The sequence below is a fragment of the Aulostomus chinensis genome, chromosome 18, assembly GCF_037954235.1.
Source record: "Aulostomus chinensis isolate RoL2024-O1b breed Wild chromosome 18, RoL_Achi_v1.0, whole genome shotgun sequence".
NCBI classification, from domain to species: domain Eukaryota; kingdom Metazoa; phylum Chordata; class Actinopteri; order Syngnathiformes; family Aulostomidae; genus Aulostomus; species Aulostomus chinensis.
Window position 1 is genome coordinate 15,685,434 of NC_141337.1, and position 23,130 is coordinate 15,708,563.

At 43.1% G+C, this 23,130-nt stretch overlaps 1 protein-coding gene across 4 annotated transcripts in view; it reads left to right on the plus strand.

The window, feature by feature from the left end:
• The window catches only part of LOC147245366 (trinucleotide repeat-containing gene 6A protein-like), a 37,388-nt gene that overhangs the window by 8,538 nt on the left and 5,720 nt on the right, over positions 1-23,130 (plus strand). Inside the window, exons 3-17 of one of the 4 annotated variants that reach the window (XM_086183978.1) lie at positions 2,104-2,211; positions 10,818-11,106; positions 11,723-11,770; positions 13,074-15,110; positions 15,238-15,433; positions 15,547-16,022; positions 16,140-16,271; positions 16,443-16,604; positions 19,346-19,534; positions 19,652-19,818; positions 19,921-19,998; positions 20,763-20,930; positions 21,708-21,863; positions 22,529-22,648; positions 22,987-23,121. In XM_086183978.1, the coding sequence (XP_086040104.1) occupies positions 11,725-11,770; positions 13,074-15,110; positions 15,238-15,433; positions 15,547-16,022; positions 16,140-16,271; positions 16,443-16,604; positions 19,346-19,534; positions 19,652-19,818; positions 19,921-19,998; positions 20,763-20,930; positions 21,708-21,863; positions 22,529-22,648; positions 22,987-23,121 (4,062 nt within the window). In that variant the 5' untranslated portion in view covers positions 2,104-2,211; positions 10,818-11,106; positions 11,723-11,724. The remainder of the gene's footprint in view (positions 1-2,103; positions 2,212-10,817; positions 11,107-11,722; positions 11,771-13,073; positions 15,111-15,237; positions 15,434-15,546; positions 16,023-16,139; positions 16,272-16,442; positions 16,605-19,345; positions 19,535-19,651; positions 19,819-19,920; positions 19,999-20,762; positions 20,931-21,707; positions 21,864-22,528; positions 22,649-22,986; positions 23,122-23,130) is intronic. The other 3 variants (XM_086183980.1, XM_086183979.1, XM_086183981.1) reach the window with 3 other exon arrangements.

Here is a 23,130-nt window from a genome sequence, read left to right on the forward strand (position 1 = left end):
TCAAACAGAAACCAGTAGGTGAAGTCAAAATGACTGACTTGCCCCGAAAGAGGTTCTTCTTCTGTCCTTTTGATGTGGTTTAGTTTTGAACATTCATACATGGACCAGAAAACTCTTAACGAACCTTTCAAAAACGATTTCCTCAGAGCGGCCCCCACAACGCCGTTAAGCTCCTACCATGTCCACAGGCACCTTTTGCAACTGCAATTTAAAAGTGTTTCCATCTACCTCTTAATACCTCATACGTCAACATTTTCTGTTCGGTCTGTTACGCACTCAATTGAAAAGCTGCACGAAAACTAATCATAAACGGAAAACATATTTTTCATATTTTAAAGTACAACTTCAAGTGTAGTACAAAATAGGACCTTCGTTTTGGTGAGTCTTCTAAAAAGAAATTGTTGATTTTAAATTTGTAGAAAATGTGCTCTACCAGGATGTGTGTCATTAACAGGATATATCACACGGCCTGATCCGATGGAATGATTATGGAAAAATGTTTTAAAGGTGCACTGCAGCAAATGTTACAGCTGCAGCGATAAACTGCTGAAGGTGTTTGGTGGTATCACTATCGGAGATTATCCTACTGGACAGAGAATTGCACACTTGCACATGAATATCTATTTCCTCCTTAACCTTCATTTTCAAATAGAGACTGTAATCCTTCAGTTAGTAGATGACTTAGTTTCCATTACAGCAAAGCGTCTACGCTGTGTTGTTCTATAACAATGGAATGTTGTGTACAGTGAAACTTTTATATTCTGAGAAAACTATGACTTTGTGAAAGTCTCTTTACTGTTGTAACCCTAGTGCACGCACATGAATAAACCAGAATAATTATAGGTATAAAAAAATACGGTGATAATGTGGACACTGGCAAAGAAAAATTGTGTGAAATAAGAGATGCCAGACCTTTTCTCTCTTTTACACAAGGCAGTATATTGTATCCTGTAAACAATACCAGTACTGCCTAAGAGACCAGCCTGATGGGATGGTGGAGTGGTTAAAGTGTTGGCTTTTGTTTTCTGAGGCCGCGAGCGCATAATATCTGCACAAATGTGCCTGTTGTATCAGATCTTCTTCTTTTCCTTAAACATATTTCACATTTGTTTTTGTCGTTGAACGTAATAAGTAAAAGCTGCAAGATTGCAGTTCAGAAAAAAATATTCTGCAGTCGTTTCACAGGAAATCTTGAGATATTCGTGTACACCCAATTTCAGAGAATATCAAGAATATTTAGCTACAGTTTTCCTCATGGTTGTTAAAAATAGTTAAAACGGGTAAAGGAAATGCTTCCATGAGGGCATTGTGATGATTCTCCTTATAAATCTGTTACATATTTCCAGGATAATCTTGTATAATATTAATATCGCTGTGGACAATATTTGGATGGAATTTCCGCAGACTTATTCTACTTAATGCCAGACGGACTGAACAATTCTTTGTCGACACGGTGCCAAATGAGTATACATTTAATGCTGTAGCCGTAGTGACGGAGTAGTTTCGGTGTCTGTGCCTCTGTCTGTTTATAGCTAAGGTAAAGTGCTGTGCTGTAATCCCATTAGCAGATTAGACTGCAGCCTGTAGCTTTCTCCTGCAGGCTAAATGGCTCACCCGCAGGGTCCAGTACAGCTAAACTTGGCTCAGGGATGAACAGCACAATGATTACTAACTAATTGGGAGATGTTCTTATCTCCACTCAAACCAGTAAATTAGTGTTAAAAAAAACAAACAAATGTTAATTGCCTCTGTTTTTGTTTGTGGAAATTCTTAGTGTCTCAAAATATTTCAGTTTGTTCTATGATCTCATCTTACTGCCACAAAAGTTTTTTTTTTTTTTTGTTGCTTTTTTAAATCCGGTATTAATGGATATTGTCCTTTTTGTTTAGTTTATTGAATTCAATTTAATCTTTAAAAAAAGATGACAACAGTCACTGCCCCTTGTCAATGGGGCTCAAATATCAACCAGCTAACCTCTTTCCACACGGCCCCTCTCATATTTTCCGTATCTTATTTGTTGTCACACTGCGTGAAACAACCCTGCCTGTCACATTGAACATGAATCTCACAGTAGTGGACATGTCCTCCTGTCGTCCTCCACAGGGAACACACCCACAGAGGGACTAACAGTGGATGGAAGAGAGAGAGAGAGAGAGAGAGAGAGAGAGTGTGTGACGAGGAAGGTGGATAAGATACAGGACTAGACAAAAGGTGAGAACGCATGGCATTTTATTTCTCTACAAAGTAAATTATTTAATCAGAGTACAAATATCAGCAATAGCCTTCCCTTTAAAAATTGTACAAACCTCCATTTTACTGGTACTGTAAGAATGACAGCGGTTTGACACGTGTGTGTACTGTTGTTCCAAGTGCTGCTTTCTACAAAGAGAAGCAGAAAGTAATGGCAGGTCCTTAGACACCGCAGAGCTCACCTGTGAAAGAAGTTTAAAGCCTTAGCAGACTGAGAGCAGAGTTTCCTGAGTTAAACTAAAAACACTCAACAGGACAGGAATTGCAATTTTTATTCAGCATGAGAACAATGAATTCAAATGGCATTTTCGCCAATGGTGACATTCGTGATGCTGAAGCTCAAACACTGAGTTTTATTAGCCTGCGCATGACAGTAATGCACCAAAACAGACCAATGTTCTTCCTTCTATTAGCTCTCACTCCTTTTTTTTTTTTCTTAGAGGTTGTTGCCATGGTATCGTATCAGATTTATGCAGTATTGATTCTAAATCATAATATAACTGGATTTGAATCATTCATTTGGAAAGAAGAATTTGGTGAAATCTGAAGATATAATTGGTCTGAAACTCTCCTTGCTCTGCTCGTGGTCTCATTGTTTGCCATTGTAATGGTAGCAGTCCTCTGTGGGGACTTGGTTTATTTGTGATGGATTCCCTGCTTCAGCGACACCCACTCCTGCTCTCCTCATATGGAACCATCCATCTATTCTTGAGCATTGTGTTGTGAAAAAAAAGGCAGAGCCTGTTGGCAGTGTTACACTCTGCACAGTAACCAAGAATATGATTAACACTGATTTTAATCCATTTATAGGGAGTGAAAAAACAGATCCTTTTAAGCTTTAAAATAGTTTCACAATACTCACTATTGCAGATTTAGCAGAGAATGAATCTGGTAATACATAATTAATGAGTGTCAGAGTATAAAAGCAGAAGCGGGTCATCCTCAACTCCCAGAAGGCCATCGTCCCCTCACTTAGACCAACATTTAATCATTGGAACTGATCCAAATTAAAACAACTACAATCCTAGTAATATATTAATGAAAGTCGTTTCTAACAATTATGTCTTCCCTGTATGGTCTGGGTTCGTCCCCTGTTTGCTTGTCCCTGTGTGCTTTGCTCTGACGGTGCTGGTGTACTTTGCAACGTGACGTAGTGCTGTTTTCCATTTGAATTGCCATTACAGTTTCCATTGACTCCTGTTTGTACGAGCCTGCTACTGTTACAGCTGAAACTACGTTCATGGCTGTGTAGGCAGGAAGTCTGATAGCCTCTATCTCTGACCTTGAGTTTGCCTTCCTTTCAGTCGTACTCGCTCCACCACCGTCCTCCCCCTGTGTCTCCACCAGCTTCCTATATTGTAACATTCGGTGACATGACACAATGCCAACAGACTAGCATGGTTGCTGTGTACACACCTTCCTAAAACCAATATGACAATGAGACAAAATCCACGCACTGCCAGTCTCAGAACATCATCAGCAGCTTCAGTCTTGCAAGGGGAAAACAAGTGCTAGGTATGTATGATAGTGCTTACAACAGGGGTGTGGGAGGACTGGTGGCCATAAAGTCATTATGGATGACTAAATATTGGGCAAAACCTGCTAATGTGTCTTTAAGTAAACGTTGCGCATTCACACATTAACTTTGGGGTTCATGGCCCTCTAAGCTCCTCCCATCCTCGAGGCATGGAAATGCTTATCTGCTGCCACACACACGCAAAACTGCACATGCGATCTTATTTACTGCAGACTGTTGTGAGCTGTCCAAGCGTCCCTGTCATAACAGTCACACACATGCTACATGTTTTCATAACACTTCCTCATGTTCTTCAGACTTTAATATTTGACTCATGGGAAACAGACATGAAAGAACACTTTTCCTCCCCCTTCCCTAAAACCTTTCCATCGATCACTAAGTTTTTGGGCATGTACGACTGTGGCATGTGCGTCTCGTTCCGTCATGTTGTGTACACAAGCCCTTAGGAGCTGACAGTGTTCAGGAATGTTACCGTGACAACAGGGTTTTCCCGAGTAAGAGCTCTATTACCAGTTAGTTTGGCTCCAGAAATAGATGTTTAAACTAAACAGAACTGAAGGATGATCACATGAACGATCATCCCTGTTAGCGTCTGATATTATTGCAGCCTTCAGCGGTGAGACTCAATGCTGCTACGGTGCAGATTTGCTCCACTGGCACACAAATGATGCTAATAAATATGCCAGCTTTTGGCAACAACGCTGCAAGCTTCAAATAAATTTTACATTTGAATAATTGAATAGCAACTGCAGAAGGCAGGCACAGTGCTTTTAGCTGAAAACAATGCCAGACTGCTGTATCCAGTGAATTCACTGACAGCACAAACTTGTAATAATGAGAGGCCATTTGCTAACCCTTTCCTGTTAAACCAAAAACATGCTTGTTTTTCATGAAAAGAGGCTAGCACAGGCTACCATAGGCTGGCCGATTGAGCGGTTGAACCCTCCTGTGAGATATTGAGATGTTTTAGGCATTAAAGCCGAATGAAATGTTGTTTGTACACACAGAACTAGATTTAACATTTATTTCATTCAAATATCTCACGAATGTATTTGCTTTTCTCCCTGAAAATGTCTGTATTTACCACAGTTTTTGAACAGTGTTGCTTCTCTTTATTTAAGTCGGTGAGGTGTAGTCCATCTCACCAAATGCATTATTGTTCAATTTTATTCTTTACGAGCTGTCGAAGGTTTAAGAATGTCTTTTAACTCCGGGCAAGTTTCTTTGCCATTTGCTTTTCTGTGTGTCTTCTGTCAGGAGTACACATTGTGCTGGATTCATGTGCCGCTGGCTTCAGGAAGTTGACCTCTTTGCCTCTCATACATGTTAGAAGCTGCAGCTGCATTCCTCTCACACAGCCCTCAAAGATGGGTTCCTTTGCCTCTTTGTCCCTCCTTTTTTGCATTCCAATTCTTTCTTCTTTGCTTTGGTTTCTTTTGCCAGTTTTCATATTCTTTTGTTCACTTCTCTTTCTCCCCTACTCTGCCCTCCTTCTCCTCCTCCTCCTCCTCCTCGTCCTCCTCCTCCCCCACAAAAAAAAAAATCCTCCCTGTCTGTAAGATGATAGCAGCAGTCGGGTTGCTGCCAACTTCAGGGGCCCTCATGAAAGCCTTTCTCAGATGGAGGCTGAAGGAAAGAAGAACAAACTGTACTCAGTGTACTGAGCTGTAACAATTAACATACTAATGCACACTAGGGTAGAGAGGTGGTCTGTGATATGCAACAGGTGCCAAGAACAATTTTCAGATTTACTTTACAAATATTTAACATGTTAATGAATATTTAAAAACAAAAACAAGTCAGTGTTGTCTGGCTGAGAGTTAAATGTCAAATTTAAAATCCCTGCTTCATGAAAAGTATAAATTTAAAGTGTTAAAGCTCTTTGATTTGTACTGCCTTATAAGGATAGTACTCCTGCGTAGCCGCTGGGGATCGGATGCTTTGGGCTTGACACAGGTCTTCTCCTTGCAGGAAGGTTGAGTCAGGTTTTAATGATGTAAACAACTCCAAGTTTGCTCGAAAAGACAAAACATTTTTGTGCTGGAGGGACGTGTCTGGTCTTCCATGTGTCTGGTCCGTCTCTGTGTCTTTTGGCTGATGCTTCTTCTCGAGTCAGTTTTCCTGCAGGAGTTTTCTGTAATGATGATACCATTGTTCTATTTGTCTTTTGATTGGTCCCAAAGGGTGGCTAAGCAGCTTCTGGCAGGCTTTATGTCTGGAGCCTGGCTCTGTGCCGAGCTGTAACCAATGAGTGAGCAAAGGTGGAGTTTGTTCTCACTGTCTCTGGTCAACATGTGAGGTTTTGTTGTAGTGTTTGCTGTTTTGCATAATTCATATCTTTTTATGTGTGTGTCAAAGGAACCTTTTAAGGGATATGAATGGCTTTATTTTACTTTTTTTCAGTTGTAAAAAGGTTGTTATTATAATACAATAGGTAACAGAAGTGCAATTGTAACACATTAATGCTTCATATGCACACTGTCTTAGTCCACACATGGGTTTGTTTGTTCTCCAATTGGCTCATGAACAGAGTGAACTCCAGTTTTATAAATAGAGCTGTGTACCTCTGCAGCAGCAGGCAGAGAGGGAGAGAGCTTACACACTTGCTAACCTGCACTCAGAAAAGGTCAGGAGAAGCGTGTGCACAGAAACTCTTCATGCTGTCAGATGCACTGGTCCACTTTCCCTTAAGTCTTTGTTTCCCTTCTATTCCTCCTTTCATTGTCTCATCCTCCCTCTCTCACCACATTTGTCCATATACTATTTTTGTTTCCCTGCTGCAGGATAAGATGTTTGCTTGCCATGGGGTCTAGGGCAGGGTTGCTAGGTTATAAACCTGTTGTGTAAACCTAATCTAGTCATACACATTCACTGCCCCGCTCCGTCTTTATGAGGCTGTGGATTGTATCTGATCAGTTTCACCCCTTCGCTCACTCTTTATTTTATCTTATATCTTAATGAATAACAAACGTTCATTTTGAACAGGCTTGTCTGTCACTGGAGAAAACAGGCATGTTGTGAACTGCTGAGTGAAGCGTCTGTATGCTGCAGAGCATTGATAGACACTGACTCATCGCTTCATTTTGCATTGAAAACTATTTGAGTGCAAGATAAAATGAAATTGTTGCTTCTTTTCCCCTTAGTGCACACTGTATTAGGACAGGAGGTCAGGCATTCATTAAATCTAAAGTTTCCCAGTTTGATTCTGGCTTTTTATATGTATATTTATAGGTGGTGGTGTTTTTTAAAGACAATTTCAAGTCTTGGTAAGTGGTTGTATTTTTAATGTAGTAAAACGTTGAGCTGAAAATAAGTCAAGGTTTCAGTATTGACATTTTCTGAATGATCCCCAGCCCTACTCCATACCCCAAGTTTGCAGGTGAGAGGAAGTGATCAGCACAGAGAAAGGAGGTCTGACCAATAATATTTGAACATGTAAAACAAATCAAGCACTCCCTTGTCTTAAAAGCACATGGAGTTTAGGTTATCCTTGTGCAACAATAAAATAAACCTGGCTGCTTGGCGCTAATATAATTACCACAGAGGGTATTTGCAGCTCTGTGGGGAAGCAGTAGCTCCGTCACATATGCAGTGCTCCTGGAATTCAAGGCCATGTTTATTTAACCAGGTAAGAAACCATTGAGATCAGGACCTCTTTCACAAGGGTGACCTGGCAAAGAGGTCAGCAGCACATGTTAAAAGAACGGAATTGACTGTATAAATGAACAACATGGCATTTTTCAGGAACAAATAAATACAATTGCGGGGGCTGTAACACAACAATGAAATAAAAATTTAAGATTTTACAAACACAGGCACTGTTCAATGGTCTCATGCTGTCTGTCCCTGAAAGGCTCCCAGTGGAATAACTTCTGGGAGTTTCACTCCAGTCAGTAGCGTATTCCGTGCCGAGGGGCCAGCAAAGCTGAGCAAATAAAACAAGTGTAGTACAAGAAGGCAAGGCATAACTGCTGCTTGTTCTCTGCAATAAAGCACATAATTAAGGTGGAATCGAGCATGGAGGAGCCTTATAAATTAGGGTCAACCAATGTGCCGACACTCAAAGAAGACAAGTTCGATCTCATATACAATTCACAGTGGCAGGTGAGACGACTACAGCCAGTGACAAATCTCAGTGCTGAATGAAAACCAGCGTACAAGGACTTGAGACATTTGGATGATGCACTCACATAAAGCACACCCCCATCGTCAAGAATGGGCAAGAAGGTCACTGTCACTAATTTCTTTCTGACCCTGAGAGAGAGAAGCAGGTTCTATTCCTGAAAAAGAACCCAAGCTTCACCCGAAGTTTAGTGACCAGAATATTAATATGGGCTTTAAATGAAAGCTCCTAGTCTAGGATAAACCCAAGTATTTTTAATTTAAAACCTGCTCTGTAGGTTTTCCTTCAGAGGTAACAATATTTGTAATATTCTGTGTTGGCGCTTTTGTGTGAGGGAAAACCATGAGCTTGGTTTTATCTGTGTGTAAATCAAAAAGCAGCTTATAAAAACTCAAAAGCGTGAGTGAGTTTGAACAGCAATGAATAATGATGTAGTCTACATAAAAATAATACGATGCATATGTCAAGTTATAACAGAGATTTTCTGTATAAATTGAAAATAAAGTGGGTCCTAGCACTGAACCTTGGGGCACCCTTTGGTGATGTCCAGAAAAGAAGAGGTAGTTCCGGCTACTTGAACACATGGTGTTCTGTTAATTGGATAGTTGGCAAACCAGGCAGCTACATGCTTAGATGAGCCAGTGTGATGTAAGGCTTCTATCAGTAGGTTGTGGTCTACTATGTCAAATGCTTTTGACATATTAAAAAAACAAGTGACACAGCGTTTTTTTTTTTGCTGTCCAGGGCCTCAGTTGAATAATGTAAGACCACAGCTGTGCTGTTTTCTAAAGCCAGATTGGAGTGGAGATAAATATTATTTGATTCTAAAAAAAGATTCCTTTTACTGATTCTAAAAAATCCTTCAGTTGGTCACAGATGATCCACTCAAACAATTTAGCTAAGGTACACAATTTAGAAATTGGTCTGTAGTTGTTTACATTTGTGGGTTCACCCCCTTTTAACGGGGGAGAACAAAGGCCGACTTACAGATTTTAGGAATTTTATTGCTGGTAAGACTAAGGTTTAAAATATGTGAGAGAGGCTCAGTATTTGAATCAGCAGCCAACTTAAAAAAAAAAAAAAAAAAGGTTCAATTTTATCAGGTCCCGCCTCTTTGGTGCATTGTTTACCTCCACGACAGCTACAGACATGAACTCAAACCGGCAAGTGATGGGTCCACTAATAGCCTGCGGAGTCAAGGGTGTGTTAACACTCTCCAGACCAGCATTTGTCAGTTCAGGGTTTAGCGACTCAAACAGGGATCCAGCAGAAATAAAATGATCATTAAAATGATTTATGAGTCTGTCTTATCAGACAGTGTACCATATCGAGTAATTAAGGAGCTTGGCAAGTCATTAATTGTCACATGATTTGAAGACAACTTTATGACTTGGCAATATTTTTTAGGGTCATTTATACTTTTTATGGATTGATTTAAGTAGAAGTAAGTCAGCATTCTTAATAAAGGAAGTACATTTATTTCTAAGCCGGAGAAAACTGAGCCAGTCTACCTCTGTCTTTGTTTTCCGGGCCATGGCCCAAGCAATGTCTCTCTCTCTCTTTGAGAAGGGTTCCAATTTCAGAGGATAACCAGGGATTGTTTTGGCCCTTTACTCTAACTTTTCGAAACGGAGCATGTTTATTGACTACATGTAGGAATTCATCATAAAAGTATTCCAGAGACTGCTCTACATCATCAAGCAGAGCAACTCTAGCCCGCTCAAAGCCAACTAAGTCGAGCATAAAAGCTGAGATGCAGAAGTTTTTAACATCTCTTTTGCATATAATATTGGGCTTTGACTTTGGAAGAGTTTCTTGTAGCTGCAGTGGTACAATGATCACACCTGTATCCGTGTACTTGTGGGGAGTGTTTCTTAAGATGAGGTCAAGCAAGGAAGTTTTTGTTGTTTTTTTTTAGTATTGGTCCAGAGTTGAGAATTGATCAGTTGAGTTAAATTTAGAGAGTCAGACAACTTTTAGATTATCAGATGAGGCAGTCAAGATTTAAATCACCAATGAAAAGAAGCTCACTGGAATTCAACGTGGTCACACAAGATGCAAGAGAGGCGAGGGCTTCAAGGAGGCAGAAGGAGGTCTATAACAGCCTATAATTTGAGAGATTGACTCTAGGAGAATTCAACCTTCAGGACAAGAAGTTCAAATTGTTGGGTGATGGATAGTGAGGATAACAGATACATCAGGTTGTTTTATATTGTGAGATGAACCAATAACAGCAGTACTTGGCTCCATGGCGTCAATAAGTGGGGTTTCAGTAAGGGTGAGACGTCTTTTTAAAGCAAAACTGCAGGGGTCGATTACACCACCACAATTGTGGAAAACTGGTCCAGGGAGGAGCAGGAAAACCAGGGACAGTGAAAATGTGAAAATCATCATGAAATTGTTTCACCAGTTACCCAGGTCAGATGAGTCAGTTTTGGAAATTGGGCACTAGAGGTTAAGGAGATGGGAACCTGCAGGAGCAAGGCTGACCAACGAGGTTTAGGCTGTAGCAGGTTGAAGGTCAGGCTGAAGCTAGCAGAAGTCCAGGCTGAAGCTAGCAGAAGTCCAGGACGTAGCAGGTGGAAAGCCACTTGCAATTGAGTAGGCCATAAACAGGGTTGAAGAGAGACCTAAATCAATGCAACTCCACTTGCTGGGGTCAAACTGCAGTAATATCAATTCAAGAAGTAGTCTCTTCATTTACTTGCACATCATTGCATCCAGCATCCTTACCTACAGAGGTGATGGTGAATGTCATTATTACTAGTATACAGTAATATATTATATATGTATCTTATCTGTTAAAATCGCTGGTGATGTTGTGATACACAAACCTTAGTCTTTGAGGCCATGATAGACAATATGGTACATTAACCTCGTGTTTTTCTCTCTTGTCTTTATCTGCAGTGCCAGAGCATACCAAGTCCAGGCAGAGTCCTAAATCTAAACCACGCCCCCTTCCCACCCACACACACAAACACATTCAGTGTTCAACAAGTCTTCAGCAATGCCAAGGGGGCCTGATCAGCCTGCTGTCCACTCTGAAAAGCCCCGCCTCTTCACCCCAGACCCTTGAGGCTCTGCCCTCTGAGCTTTGACCTTGGCAACCTGGGAACCAGAGGTAACCTGTTCTCCATTCAACCCGGGGAGGCCCTCCAGCCCAGCCAGGAGCCACAGCCTTGTGCTGCACTCACAGGTAAGTTATAAAAGGATACAATAAAGGAAGCATAAAGGGCAGTGGATTACGTTCCTTCAAATCTGTGTATATTATATTCCATTCAGCAACTATACAAGCTGGCAGTCTTATAATCTTATTGTATATAGATATATAAAGATAAATATAGACATACAGATATATAATTCTTAAATCATTTTAAAACATTTTTTAAAACTTTCTCCTGTGTATTCTCCGTAATTGGATATTTCTGGAGGAATGCTTTGTGTGCGACAAATCACGGCTCTATATGCACATCAAAGTATTGCTCATGCTGACATCTGGAGTTGCTCATATTTAAATGTTGCATTCCATCCATTTAAGTCTAATACATAACTAATTACAATAGATTGTAATTATAGGTTCAGCAACCAACTGCATCTTTCCACTAACACGCCTCCACTTACAAGCCCTTCTCACTTTGACCCCCTTTGACTATAACATTCATTTTCTTTCCTGTTTGCTTGATTCTAATCGAATGATCCATCTGTCCTGTTATTTTGTTCAAGCGCCATCTCCACTCTGTTTTTTTTTTTTTTTTTCTGACTTTATCTCTAACTCTTAACTCTGTTTGACTGATTTTCCTCTCTGTTTCCAGGCATGGCTCCCATTCGGGATTCCGTCAGCCACTCCCCTAATCAAACAGGTGACTACACATTGCCTCTCTACTTCCCCATTCCTCTGCATTTCATTCCTCTGTCCAATGTCACTGTCTTTTTGCTCACAAAATAAGACTGATAGATTTTATTTGTGGCATATTAGAGACCGAGGGGAACGACTGAGTGAGAAAAGAGGTGTGAAACGTGCTTGAAGAGATTTGGCAACTGAACAAGATAAATGCCACCAAGAGCTGGCAACCGTTCCTATGTGAAAGTGACGCTTTGGAAATAAGTGAGACAAGAGACGGCTGCAAATTGGCCTGTGAGACTCATGTTAAGTTTGTCACAGTTTTGGTTTCAGAAGCCAAAAAAGAAAGAAAATGAGGGCGATCTCCTATTATGGAAAAATAAAACATTAATTCGTGGATTAAAGCCAGCTTCTTAGCTGCCATTGCTGTTCTCTGTAACTGCAGTTGACAAGCACATTAATGATGGAAAACCTCTAGCGTCACTTTTTTTTTTCTTCTTCCCACTAGCAAAATAAAATAAACCAAAATAAAATGTTGGTGGGTTGCTTTGTTCAGAGATATTTTCCTGTTTTGCATGTAGACTTTCTCAAGCAACCAATATCTTGACCAAAAAAGAAAATTACTAGTTGAAAACAAGCGTAAACATTCCAACATGCGTTGCTTAAAACGCATAAGTGCTAGTGCTGATTACACATACACATTATAACGCATCTACTTAAAGAAATGTTGCATTCATATATCCTGGAAAAGGATTATCTGTCTCTTTTTAGTCACCACCACCTCATTGCCATTGTACCCCTTCGTCTCCCTGTCCCTCCGCCCTCCCTCTCTTCACACTCAGTTGCCATTTTTCTATGCGCTTCACCTCCCACTGATCATCCTTTACCTCTTTCACTCCTGATTTATAGCTTGTGTGCATGTTTTTGTTTTTTTTGTTTTTTGTGCATGGTTTCTAGGGGTTTCTTGGGGGGGGGGGGGGGGGTCCTGCTGCTGCTGCTGCTACTGCTGCTGCGGTGGCGGCGGTGACAAAATGGTGGCAGCTGTGTTCAGGCTCAGACCTGGCACCGATCTCACCCAGAACGGTTGGACAGCTGAAGTCGAAGGAAATGAAAGGATATAAATTTTGAACGGAGAAGGCGATTTAAACCACATCCGTTTTGGGATTTCGTTTATACATCTTACTGACTGGAATCAGCAGCCTCTGTACTTGTTTGAATGAACTTGTTTTTTGTTTAGTTTTTTTAAAACTATAAAATGAATTAAAACAAAAAGATTCTCCAGTATAACACTAAACACTGCTGTGTCCATCTTTTTTGTCAAGGTCTGGAGCATCCCACCCTGGACTCGCAGTATGAGCCCTCTCCTTGGTCCTCTGGCTCTCCCTGCAGCAGTGACGGCAACAGTAACTGGGGGAAAGTCTTAGTGGACGGAAGCACTGATAAACCCAACAACCCTTCTTCAACCAACTCTTCTGTCTGGCCCCCCTCCTCTTCTTCATTCTCTTGCTCCTCTTCGTCTTCCTCCTCTGGCTGTGGGTCAGGATCAGACCCTGAGTTGGCATCAGAATGCATGGATGCAGACTCTAGCTCCTCGACTGGCTCAGAGAAAAACTTTGCCGCTGTTGCTGTGACAACAGTGATGATGTCAGCAAATGCTTCTTCCTCTGTGTCTTCTACGACTTTCCCTCCCTCCTCTTCTTTGGTGACTTCTGCCATGATGGTCGGAGTTTCAGTGAATGGAGACAGCAACGGCAACAATCGCCAGGTCATTGGTGGAGGAAATGGAACCATAAGTGGTGTAAATAATGGAAATAACATCAGTGGGCCCTCCCACTTCTCTGTGGCTGGGTCCAGCAGTATTGGCAGCAATAACTTGAGTAACCACAACAAGCTTGTTGGTAACAGCAGTGTATGGGGCACCCAATCAGGCAGCAACATGATCACCACCGGTGGAAGCACCCCCTGCATCAACGGAGGGTTAACCCCAAACACTTTAAACCCAAATGCCAACCACGGTGCCTGGCCACAGAATCCAAGCCCAAGTCCAGTGTCCCAGGGCCAACGGCCTCCACAGGCTCAGGGGATGACTTCAAAACTGGGTATTGCTCCTCAACAGGGCCCTTTGCTGGGATGGGGTGGCATGGCAGCTCCAGACAACAGCAGTATGATGGAAGACGCTGAGGTGAATAATGGTACAGCAAGCAAAGTGTTAGGAAGCAGCAACAGTGGAAATGGTGGCCCGCAGCCTGCCAACCATAACACTGAATCCAATGGACCAAATAACACTATTATGATGAATACTACTACTACTACTAATGCCACAATGACCTCTAGTCCACCAAACTCTACCGCCTCACCCCAGCTCAGCGGGGATTGTTCCTGGGGCACCATTGGAGGGGGCAATGGGGGTCCGCTGCCCAATGGAAACCTATCATCAGCGTCTCAGCACCCCCAAGGAGAACTAGGAGCTCCTGGGCCCTTTGGTACGCCTTGGGGCACAACTACCTACCCTGGAGACAAGGGTCCCTCAAATGCAGACACTGTGAACCCCCAAAACCCTGCCTTAATGCAGGCTGGGAATCCCCAAATCTCCTCTACTGCTGCTTATAAGAGTAATAATAACCACAATAACACTGGGGCTCCACGCTGGGACCAGGGGCCCACCAGTAATTCAAACCAACCTCAGACCAACATGCCCTGGGGTGTCAGTACAAATCAAATCCAAGGGTCTACAGTCCAAACACCTGGAACTGGGAACCAAACTACATTGGGCCCTCCAGTAGGGATACCTCGGCCCTGGGGAAGCAGTGCGTCATCTTCTTCTTCATCCTCATCGTCCTCCTCTACATCTAACAAGATGTCAAATGGAGAATGGGGATCAACAACTCATGGTAACAACCATTCAGATGCTGGAAGTCATAAAGGAAGTGCTGCCAACAATGGCTGGAAGAGCCTGGAGGATGATGCTATGGGTATGGGAGGGGGAGGAAGTGGAAACCACAGCTTGGCAGGTGTAACTGGAGGCTGGGGTCGCTCTGGAGGAAGCGAGGGAAGCGGAGAAAGCTCTGGAGGCCGCTCCAGTTCAGACAGAGACAGTGGCCAGCCAAAAGGTGGGAGCCGCCGAAAAGTCCCCCATGCTGCACCATTAATATCAGCGTTGAGCCGGGCCGATGTGGACCCGAGAGTTCTGTCCAACACTGGATGGGGACAGACGCCCATAAGGCAGAACACTGCCTGGGATGTCAATTCTCCTACAAATAATCAGCACCAAGGCCCCAGAGGAGACGAAAGAAAGCATGGCAGTGGAAGCTCTGGCTGGGGCACAGCAACACCGGCAGCTCCTTCTCAGACCTCTGCAGGTACAGTTCTAAATTGTATGATACTTCATCTATAATTGAATGTGTGAATATATACTAGGAAAGAATACTAAAGAATGAAATCACCAGTTTTGAGCACAACAAAATGATTAACTTTATATATTTGCAGCTTGGGGGAGTGGACCAAGTAGCTCAGGCCCAGATGCAGGAGGTTCTGGTTGGGGAGAGCAAAGATCATCATCTGGGTGGGACAGCAAAGGCACGTCAGGTGGAGGCAGTGGGCAGAGTGGCTGGGATGATGGATCCAGCTACAAGGGGAGCAACAACAGTAACACCTGGAGCAACAACATCAACAAAGACGACAGGTAACTTGCCTTTTAGAACTTCTGAACGTGGTAATGCTGACATTTTACTTATTTTTTTTGTTTGTTTTGTTCTTCCATGTATAATACACCAAACGCCATCATTTTTTTTTCAGGTCCAACACCTGGACTAACATGCCCAAACCACAGCAGGGCTGGAGCTCCAATAATGGAAATGGAAGTGAAACCTGGGGTGCCGGCGGAGACTGTGTCAGATCAGGGGCTAATAACCACTGGGGGGAGCCCCAAAAAGGTTCTGGTTCAGTGAGCTGGGACAGTGACAGTGACCGATCCGGCTCTGGATGTTGGAGTGAACCCGGTCGAACCAACACCAGCAGCAGTAACACCTGGGTAGGGAGCGGAGGATCAAATACTCCAGATCAGAGCACTCCAAACCCAGGCTCCAACTGGGGAGACCACAAACCTAACCCTCAGAGTAAGAGCCAGGGCTGGGGTGAGCCAGTGAAGAACAACCACAGTACCCAGAACTGGGGAGAGCCAAATCCTAAGTCCTGCAATGCCTCCAATGAGTGGGGAAAAGGTCCTGAATCCAATATGTCCAGAGGCAGTCAAGGCCCTAACAAGCCCACAGGTGGGTTCTCAATCAAGCCGTCATTACCTGGCTATATGATAAGTATGTCAGCTACTTTTTGGTGCAAAACTTTTGGAAATAGATAAAACCAATGTATCAATTTCATTCTTCCATTAGGCTGGCTGGGGGGCCCCATACCCACAGTAGGTCCAAAGGATGAGGCAGCAACAGGATGGGAGGAGCCTTCTCCAGAATCCATCCGACGGAGGATGGAGATCGATGATGGAACTGCAGCTTGGGGAGACCCTGGTAAGGCTGCTTCCTACAGTACATCTCAAATCAGAACTGTTGAATGCTTCAAGTAGAGATGGTGCTTGATGAAGCTTTTTTTTTTTTTTCACCTCCTGTTGTGGTTACAGCCATTCGGCTTCAATACGGTCCCTTTTTTTTAGCCAATGACTTCATTAAACTTCTTCCCAGGTAAATACAGTGGTGGATCTGTCAACATGTGGAACCGAACTGGCCAATCAGAGCAGGAGTCCATGGGCCCCTCCTCTCAGCACCAGGCCCATCCAGCACACAGCTCCATACATCCTTCTCAAACCATGCAGCCTCTTGCACAGGACAAAAGTTGCAGTACTGGTAAGCTGGACTTTGTATGAAAATCTCGATTAGCCCGGTTTAATTGGCTGTAATCGGTATTTATTACCTCTGCCAAGGGGGTGATATTCTCACCCACATCTGCTTGTTTGTCAATAGGCAGGATTATGCAAAAAACTACTGGCCCAATTTTGGAAGGATGTAGCATTGGCAGATCTTTCTGTGCAGATCTGTGGAAGTTGCACTCTCCAGAACACCCTTCAAGATATTTTTGGAAACCAGAACCCCTAATAGACAAAGAAAAAATAATAAATGCTCTGCAGCCAGCCCAAACATGCACGTAGACGTTGAAACAAGATGATGATTCTTACATCACTGTCTCAAACTTGAGTCTCCTCACTCTTAGTTTAGACCCCGGTTACAACAGATCCGGTCACATGTTCCAGTGACTATGCTGGGTGTACTTCATGCTGCCTCTTGTAGTAACTGAGTTGTATTAGAGAATCAAACCTGTTTTTTTGTTTTTTTTTAAACTTAAGACAGACTGCTAACATCATTTAAAAAAAAATCGAGTAAAAATGAGAGGATATGAAGCACCTACAGTGGTATGAGCATGTAAGCGCAAGCCGTCTCCTCTGCAAGTCTGTAAGCCTTTGGAATGGACCAAAACCTGGATATCCCACCCATGCTTTTTTAATTTTTTTGTAATTGCTGAAATATGATCTAAAAGGATTTTTTTTAATCAAGGCGAGTTTAAACACAGCCATTTTGGATCCTCACAAAAGCATATTTGAACCGAAGCATGGAGAGAAAACAAACGCACCCAGCCATTCTTTTTCATGTCCCTTACGGTGTTGTCTGTGTTGAGAGCTTTTTGTGGAGCTGGTTGAGTCATCCCTTCAGAATGCTAAGAGCATTGATTTTTCTTTTTTCTTTCATTCGTCTCTCAGTCACCCCTTTTCCCTCCCTGTCTCTCTCACTCGCCAATTCTGCCAACTACAGAAACACAGGCTTTTGTGAAGTTTCATAGAAAAACTCAGAGTGAGAGGAGGTCTGGTGACTGGTAATAGGGATGGTTTCAGTGTAAGGGATGAGAAAAGCAAACCAGCGTTTCTGTGGAAGTGCGCTGAGAAGGCGACACGAGGGAGGGGCTGTTCGGGGTTATTCAGGGTTTGTGTCTACTGAGCTAACTGGAGCAGCAAAGTGGAAGGCTGACACGAAATAGGCCGCTACTAAAGTGATGGTGGAGTTGTAATCGTTGTAGTTAAAGACTCAACAATCCTCTACACCAACGTATTAAAGCATACAAAGCTGTTCAAATACTGTGTGTGTCTGTCAGTTTTGGACACAAGTTAAAACAACAAAAAAACAATTACAGTCAGTATTTGTCCCTCATAAGAAAAAAAAAAAGATGTACTGTACGTATTTGTAAATATTTTCCCTTCATAAGTTCAACAGATGTCTCCTGCAAAAATCCATTCTCAGTATTTGTGCACTGGAGGCTTCAAGTTTCCAAATCACACTTGTGCAGGCTAAATATTAAACCAGAACTAGATTCCAAATTATTTGTGACATCACAAATATTGCTGTTGAAATCAGATATTCAGTGAGCGCAGAGAGAATTTATACTTTCACCAACGAATGGGAAAACAGCCCTCCGAAAACATCCCGTGTTAATCCCAACATGGATCGTTTACACAGTGAAGCTCCAGATTGTAAGAGCAAGATGAAAAACAGGTTCCTGTCTGTAGGGGGACCTGAGGGCAGAAGTACACATAGTACACTCCTATTTGTGTGCTTGAGTGACGCAAATGTGTAAATATATATATATATATTTATATATTTGTGTGTGTTTGTGTGCGGCTACCACTGTGTGTCGTACTTTTAAGCTGTGTGTGCAAGTTTCTTTGTGATTGTGTGTGTACATGCACTTATTTGTGCTCATCCACTGTCACATGAGGGACACTGGAGCCTGAGGCCACCCCATGATCCGACCTATTTATACAGGGAGGTATCCCTGGCATCTCCCCAAACACCTCTTACGGAGGGAGAGGGTAGGAGGTCTGGGCGGTCAGCTGTAACACAAGCCTTTTGAACTCGTACATACTCTCACATGACCACAGATGGCCTCACATCTTGGCGTATATGGGCCCGAACATGTATCTACACACCCACAAGAGATTAAGTAAACACTTGCATAAGTAGATTTATGTTGGGTTCTCCAGGGAAATGAGCATGATTTTCTCCCCAAGCTTTGTTCCCTAAAAACAGCGGACTTTGTATAGTATCGTGGTACTGCGACTATGGAAATCCTGAGGGATAAAAATGCCTCAGTAACTACAGCGCCATTACAAATAAGTGGTGTGTAGGGGTGTCACATTCTTTATTCTAAATGGGAAATTGATCAGAGTGAGCATTAATAACTGTGATACTCACAGGATTTTTTTCCCTCTCTCCACCAACCCCCTACTTGCAGACATCCAGGGACAAACTGCAAAGGCACAGTTGCTAATTTGAATTTAATGACATTTAATTAAAAAAAGAAAAAGAAATTTAGCACAGGAGACAAAACCTCTACACTACACTCATCAACAGAAAACAAATCATGCTAATGGAACCACAAAATAGTTATAACTGCTAACATGCTTACTGCAGAGATTGCTTTTAAGAAGTAGTTTTCCCTTTCGTGCTGTTGTTGACCATCTTTGACGTTTAAGCTGTTAAGACATCAACTCATTAAGTATATACTCATTCTTATGATGCTTCCCTGCGTTTTCCTCCAGGTTGGGGGGAGCCTTACCCCCAGCAGAAGGAGTCCTCATCTTGGGGCGAGCCGACCAGCGCTCCACCTGTGACGGTGGATAATGGGACATCTGCTTGGGGGAAGCCTGTTGACAGCAGCTCCGGATGGGATGAACCCAGCAGGGATAATAGAGAGCCCGCGTCTGCATGGGGAGGACCGCACAAGTCAGGTGGGCTTGCACACAACTGTGAAAATAAAGAGGAGTTTTGTGCAGAGTTGAAGAGTGTGTTGCCATAGGAAGTGCATGAAATGTGAAGTGATGATGAGTTTCTTTCTGCCCTGGTAGCTCCAGGTCCCAAGCCCATGGAGACGTGGTGTGGTGAGGAGGTGTCCATGGGTAATAGTTGGGACCAGGAAGAGGAGGTGGAGATTGGCATGTGGAGCAACAGCCAACAGGACAACAGAGCCCATGACCAAAACACCTGGAACTACAAGCATAAAGGCTCAAACAAGGTTTGTTGGTCGAAGTTTGTAGTTCAGTGTTGTGAGGGTTAGTCGGAATAAGCAAAGTGCAGTCACACTGTCTCCTTATTATTATTGTCTGCTGTGTTTCAGATGAACAAGCCAGTTGGCAAACAGGATGAACCCTGGATGAAACCCTTCATCAACCAGTTCAACAGCATGAACTTTTCTGTAAGTACTTAACCATTGTTATGACACTCTAATCTTGGAAATTCTGATGTTTATACGTTCTTTGATAATGATATCATGAAGGATCTTGCGCAGAAGCAAATACAAAGTACCTTTCACCGCAGAAACTTCCAATTGTGCTTTGTTCACATTATCACATGCTTTGTTCAACTTTCCATTGCAGGAAGTCAGGGCCCTCGCCAAATGACAAAAGTGGCAGGAATCGACTCGTCAGACTTCTGTTTCCAATTTGTTGTAGATCTTAGTTGCATATGCCATGACTCACATGTTGATGCAATAATTTAGTGATAGCTTCAACCTCTGTTAATTCTGAGCTCACCAAAGCAATGACTATGTAAAACGAGCAGAAGATGAACAAAATGGAACATGCCTGTCTGCAGTTCAGCAACAATCGCTTCCCTTCATGCCAACATATATTCTTTTCTTTTTAACCAAAAATTTGACTTTGGGCTCTGCCTCGCAGTTAAGAGCTGCTTGGAGGACCTGTCCTAGAGTAGGTGATTGTTTCTTCCCTGAAAACGGGGGGCAGGTTCCTACATTTTACACTAAAACAAGTCATTAGTTCCTGGGATGAAACGGTTCTTCAAGTACATGATTGACATGACAGCCAAATTTTTTCCAACAGGAAATCCATTTCCACTTTCAAGCCATTGTCTCAACATCTTTACTGTTCAGTTTAAAATTTCTCCCTCTAGGTGAAGATTGTGCTTTTCTCTATCAAATTTGCCATTTTCTCACCTTTGCAGAGAGACTCTCCTGACGACTCCTTGAAAACGGGAGTGGGGATGGTCCATGACAAGCGTATGGACATGGGCGGTATGGGAGAGTTCAATGGAGTGATGGGGAAGAACCCTGGGTCTCGACACCAGCTCCCCAAGGAGTCTGCCATGGATCGCAGCTCTTACTATGACAAGGTACGCTGGAATGCCAATGCAGCTAGAGAAGAATGGACGAGGGCAAATGCATCCAGATTCTCACTCAAATACAATTAATTATCACAGTAAAACAGCATTGCTAGACCCAAGGTTTGATCAGTGCTTCTGCCAGGAGTCTCATGTTTCCCTTTGTGTGCGAGCTGCCTCAAACCTCAGCGCTCACTCAGCCCTGTAGCGCCCCACAGGGGCTGTTCCAACAAACTGCCATTGACACGTGTCCAGGTGAGGGGGACTTGATACCTGCTGTTGATAGGATGCTGTTCCTCATCTCTCATTATGTATGACCTGTTGTGCTTTCATGAGCAATGAAAAGATAATAATGAAGCCCACTAACATTGTTCATGAAGCAGTGGGTGGTTAGGGATTTGTTGTTGGTCTTTAGCGTAGTAATGATTCATTCCCTCTTATAGCCCACTAGACAGATGCCAGGTTATTTTGGGTTTTTTTTGTTTTGTTTCTTTCTTCCTTCTTTTTTTTGGCCTTGCTACTCTCCTTCAGCACTGCTTGCTTTTCTCTTTAACACTTTCCCTCCACGATTCATTCTCTCTCTCTCTCTCTCTCTCTCTGTCCTGCCTCCATATCACTTGCTCTTTCCTCTTCCCTCCCTCGTTCTCTCTTTGCCCCAAAATTAACTATGTTCTTCCTTTTCTCCTTCCCTCTCGGTCCTTGTGTGGCTGTCGGTGCACCTCCTGCCCCCCACCCCACCCCCACTGTGCTTGCTGTCCATCTGCTGTGCCCTCGGCCTTGCTTCTGCAGCTGTCTGTTTCCCCCTCTACTTACGATAGCCCAGCTTCCGATGAGCTCTCCTCCAATCCAAGCATGAGCTTTCCCCCTTCCAATTCTGCTCAGCCTATCCCTTGTCTCGACTCTGGGCCGACTCCTGCCCATCCTCGTCCTGGGGCTGCTCGGCAGGTGAGTGAGGAGCGAGGAAGAAGAGGATGTAGTCTTGAGGTCTTGAGTTGTGTGTCTACGCTCCGCCACAAACTCTTCAGGTCTGGCAGTCTGACAATCGATAAGCAATAGAGATTAATTCAATCAGTTGTCGGCCCTCCTGTTAAATGAAGGGTCAGCATTTCCCCTACAAAGTCCTGACTTGGTTGGCTCATCCCAGTAGATCTTTAACGATTGCATGATTACAGCTCAAATGTGAGGGCTGTAAAAACAAGTGGGTGGGACCATTATCATTTAAGACAGTGCCTTTTTTAATGACGTCTCCAGTGTGAGTAGGTCGCGTAAAACACATAATTGTGTTTACAAAACCTTGTTTTTTTCCCCCCCTGCTGCTTCTTGCATTGTTTTCCCATTACACAGCATCAAAAGTGTTGTCCTGCATTGTCAGTCCTTTTTTTTTTAATAAAACAAGTCTGAGTGATGCAATTTGCCAGCTTGCGCTTACATGCACGCTGCACCCACATCACCACAGTTGACACTGAAGGAACTCTGCAGGCTACCCATCAAAAAAGTTACTGAAGTGTAGTTTCTTACACTTTTTAGATTACTTCGAGGTTTAAATGGATAGTTTGAGTTATTTGACCGTTAAAATAATTTGTGTTTGTGTTTTTGTCAACCCTGCTTAGAATGTAAACCCAATGTTGGGTGGCAGCAGCGTAGCACAGGGCCGTGGTGGCCCCCAATCCCAGGTCCCCCCTCAACCCAACTTTCGTAACCAAGTGCCTCCACCCATCCTGCCCTCTCAGGTAGCGCACGAACTCAAAACTACACATGTCGTCTTGGAATTGTATTCATATCTCCCTCAATTACCATTCCATGTAATGCTCATTATGCTGTGGATTAGGATGATTCTGTCTCTTTACGGTGGTTGCACTGAATTTATTTTTTGAAACTATTTTCAGATGATGGTTAGACACCCGTTCCCTACGCCTGAGCTGAGGAACTTAGCATGAATATTGGGGATAATGCCAGCCCTGTTTTTGTTTTCTCACAAACTCTCACTGATTTGATTTTTAACATGCAAATCAAAGGAAGACTTGAAGACGGGGTAAAAACTGAGAGCAAAACTCTTTTCTGTGTTCAGGTCCCTCCACCCCTGTTGAAGTACCCAGGTAACGGAGGCCTGAACCCTCTGTTTGGCCCTCAGCAGGTGGCTGTGCTCAACCAACTCTCCCAGCTTAACCAGCTGTCACAGTTAAACCAGATCAACCAGTTACAGGTAGCCCGA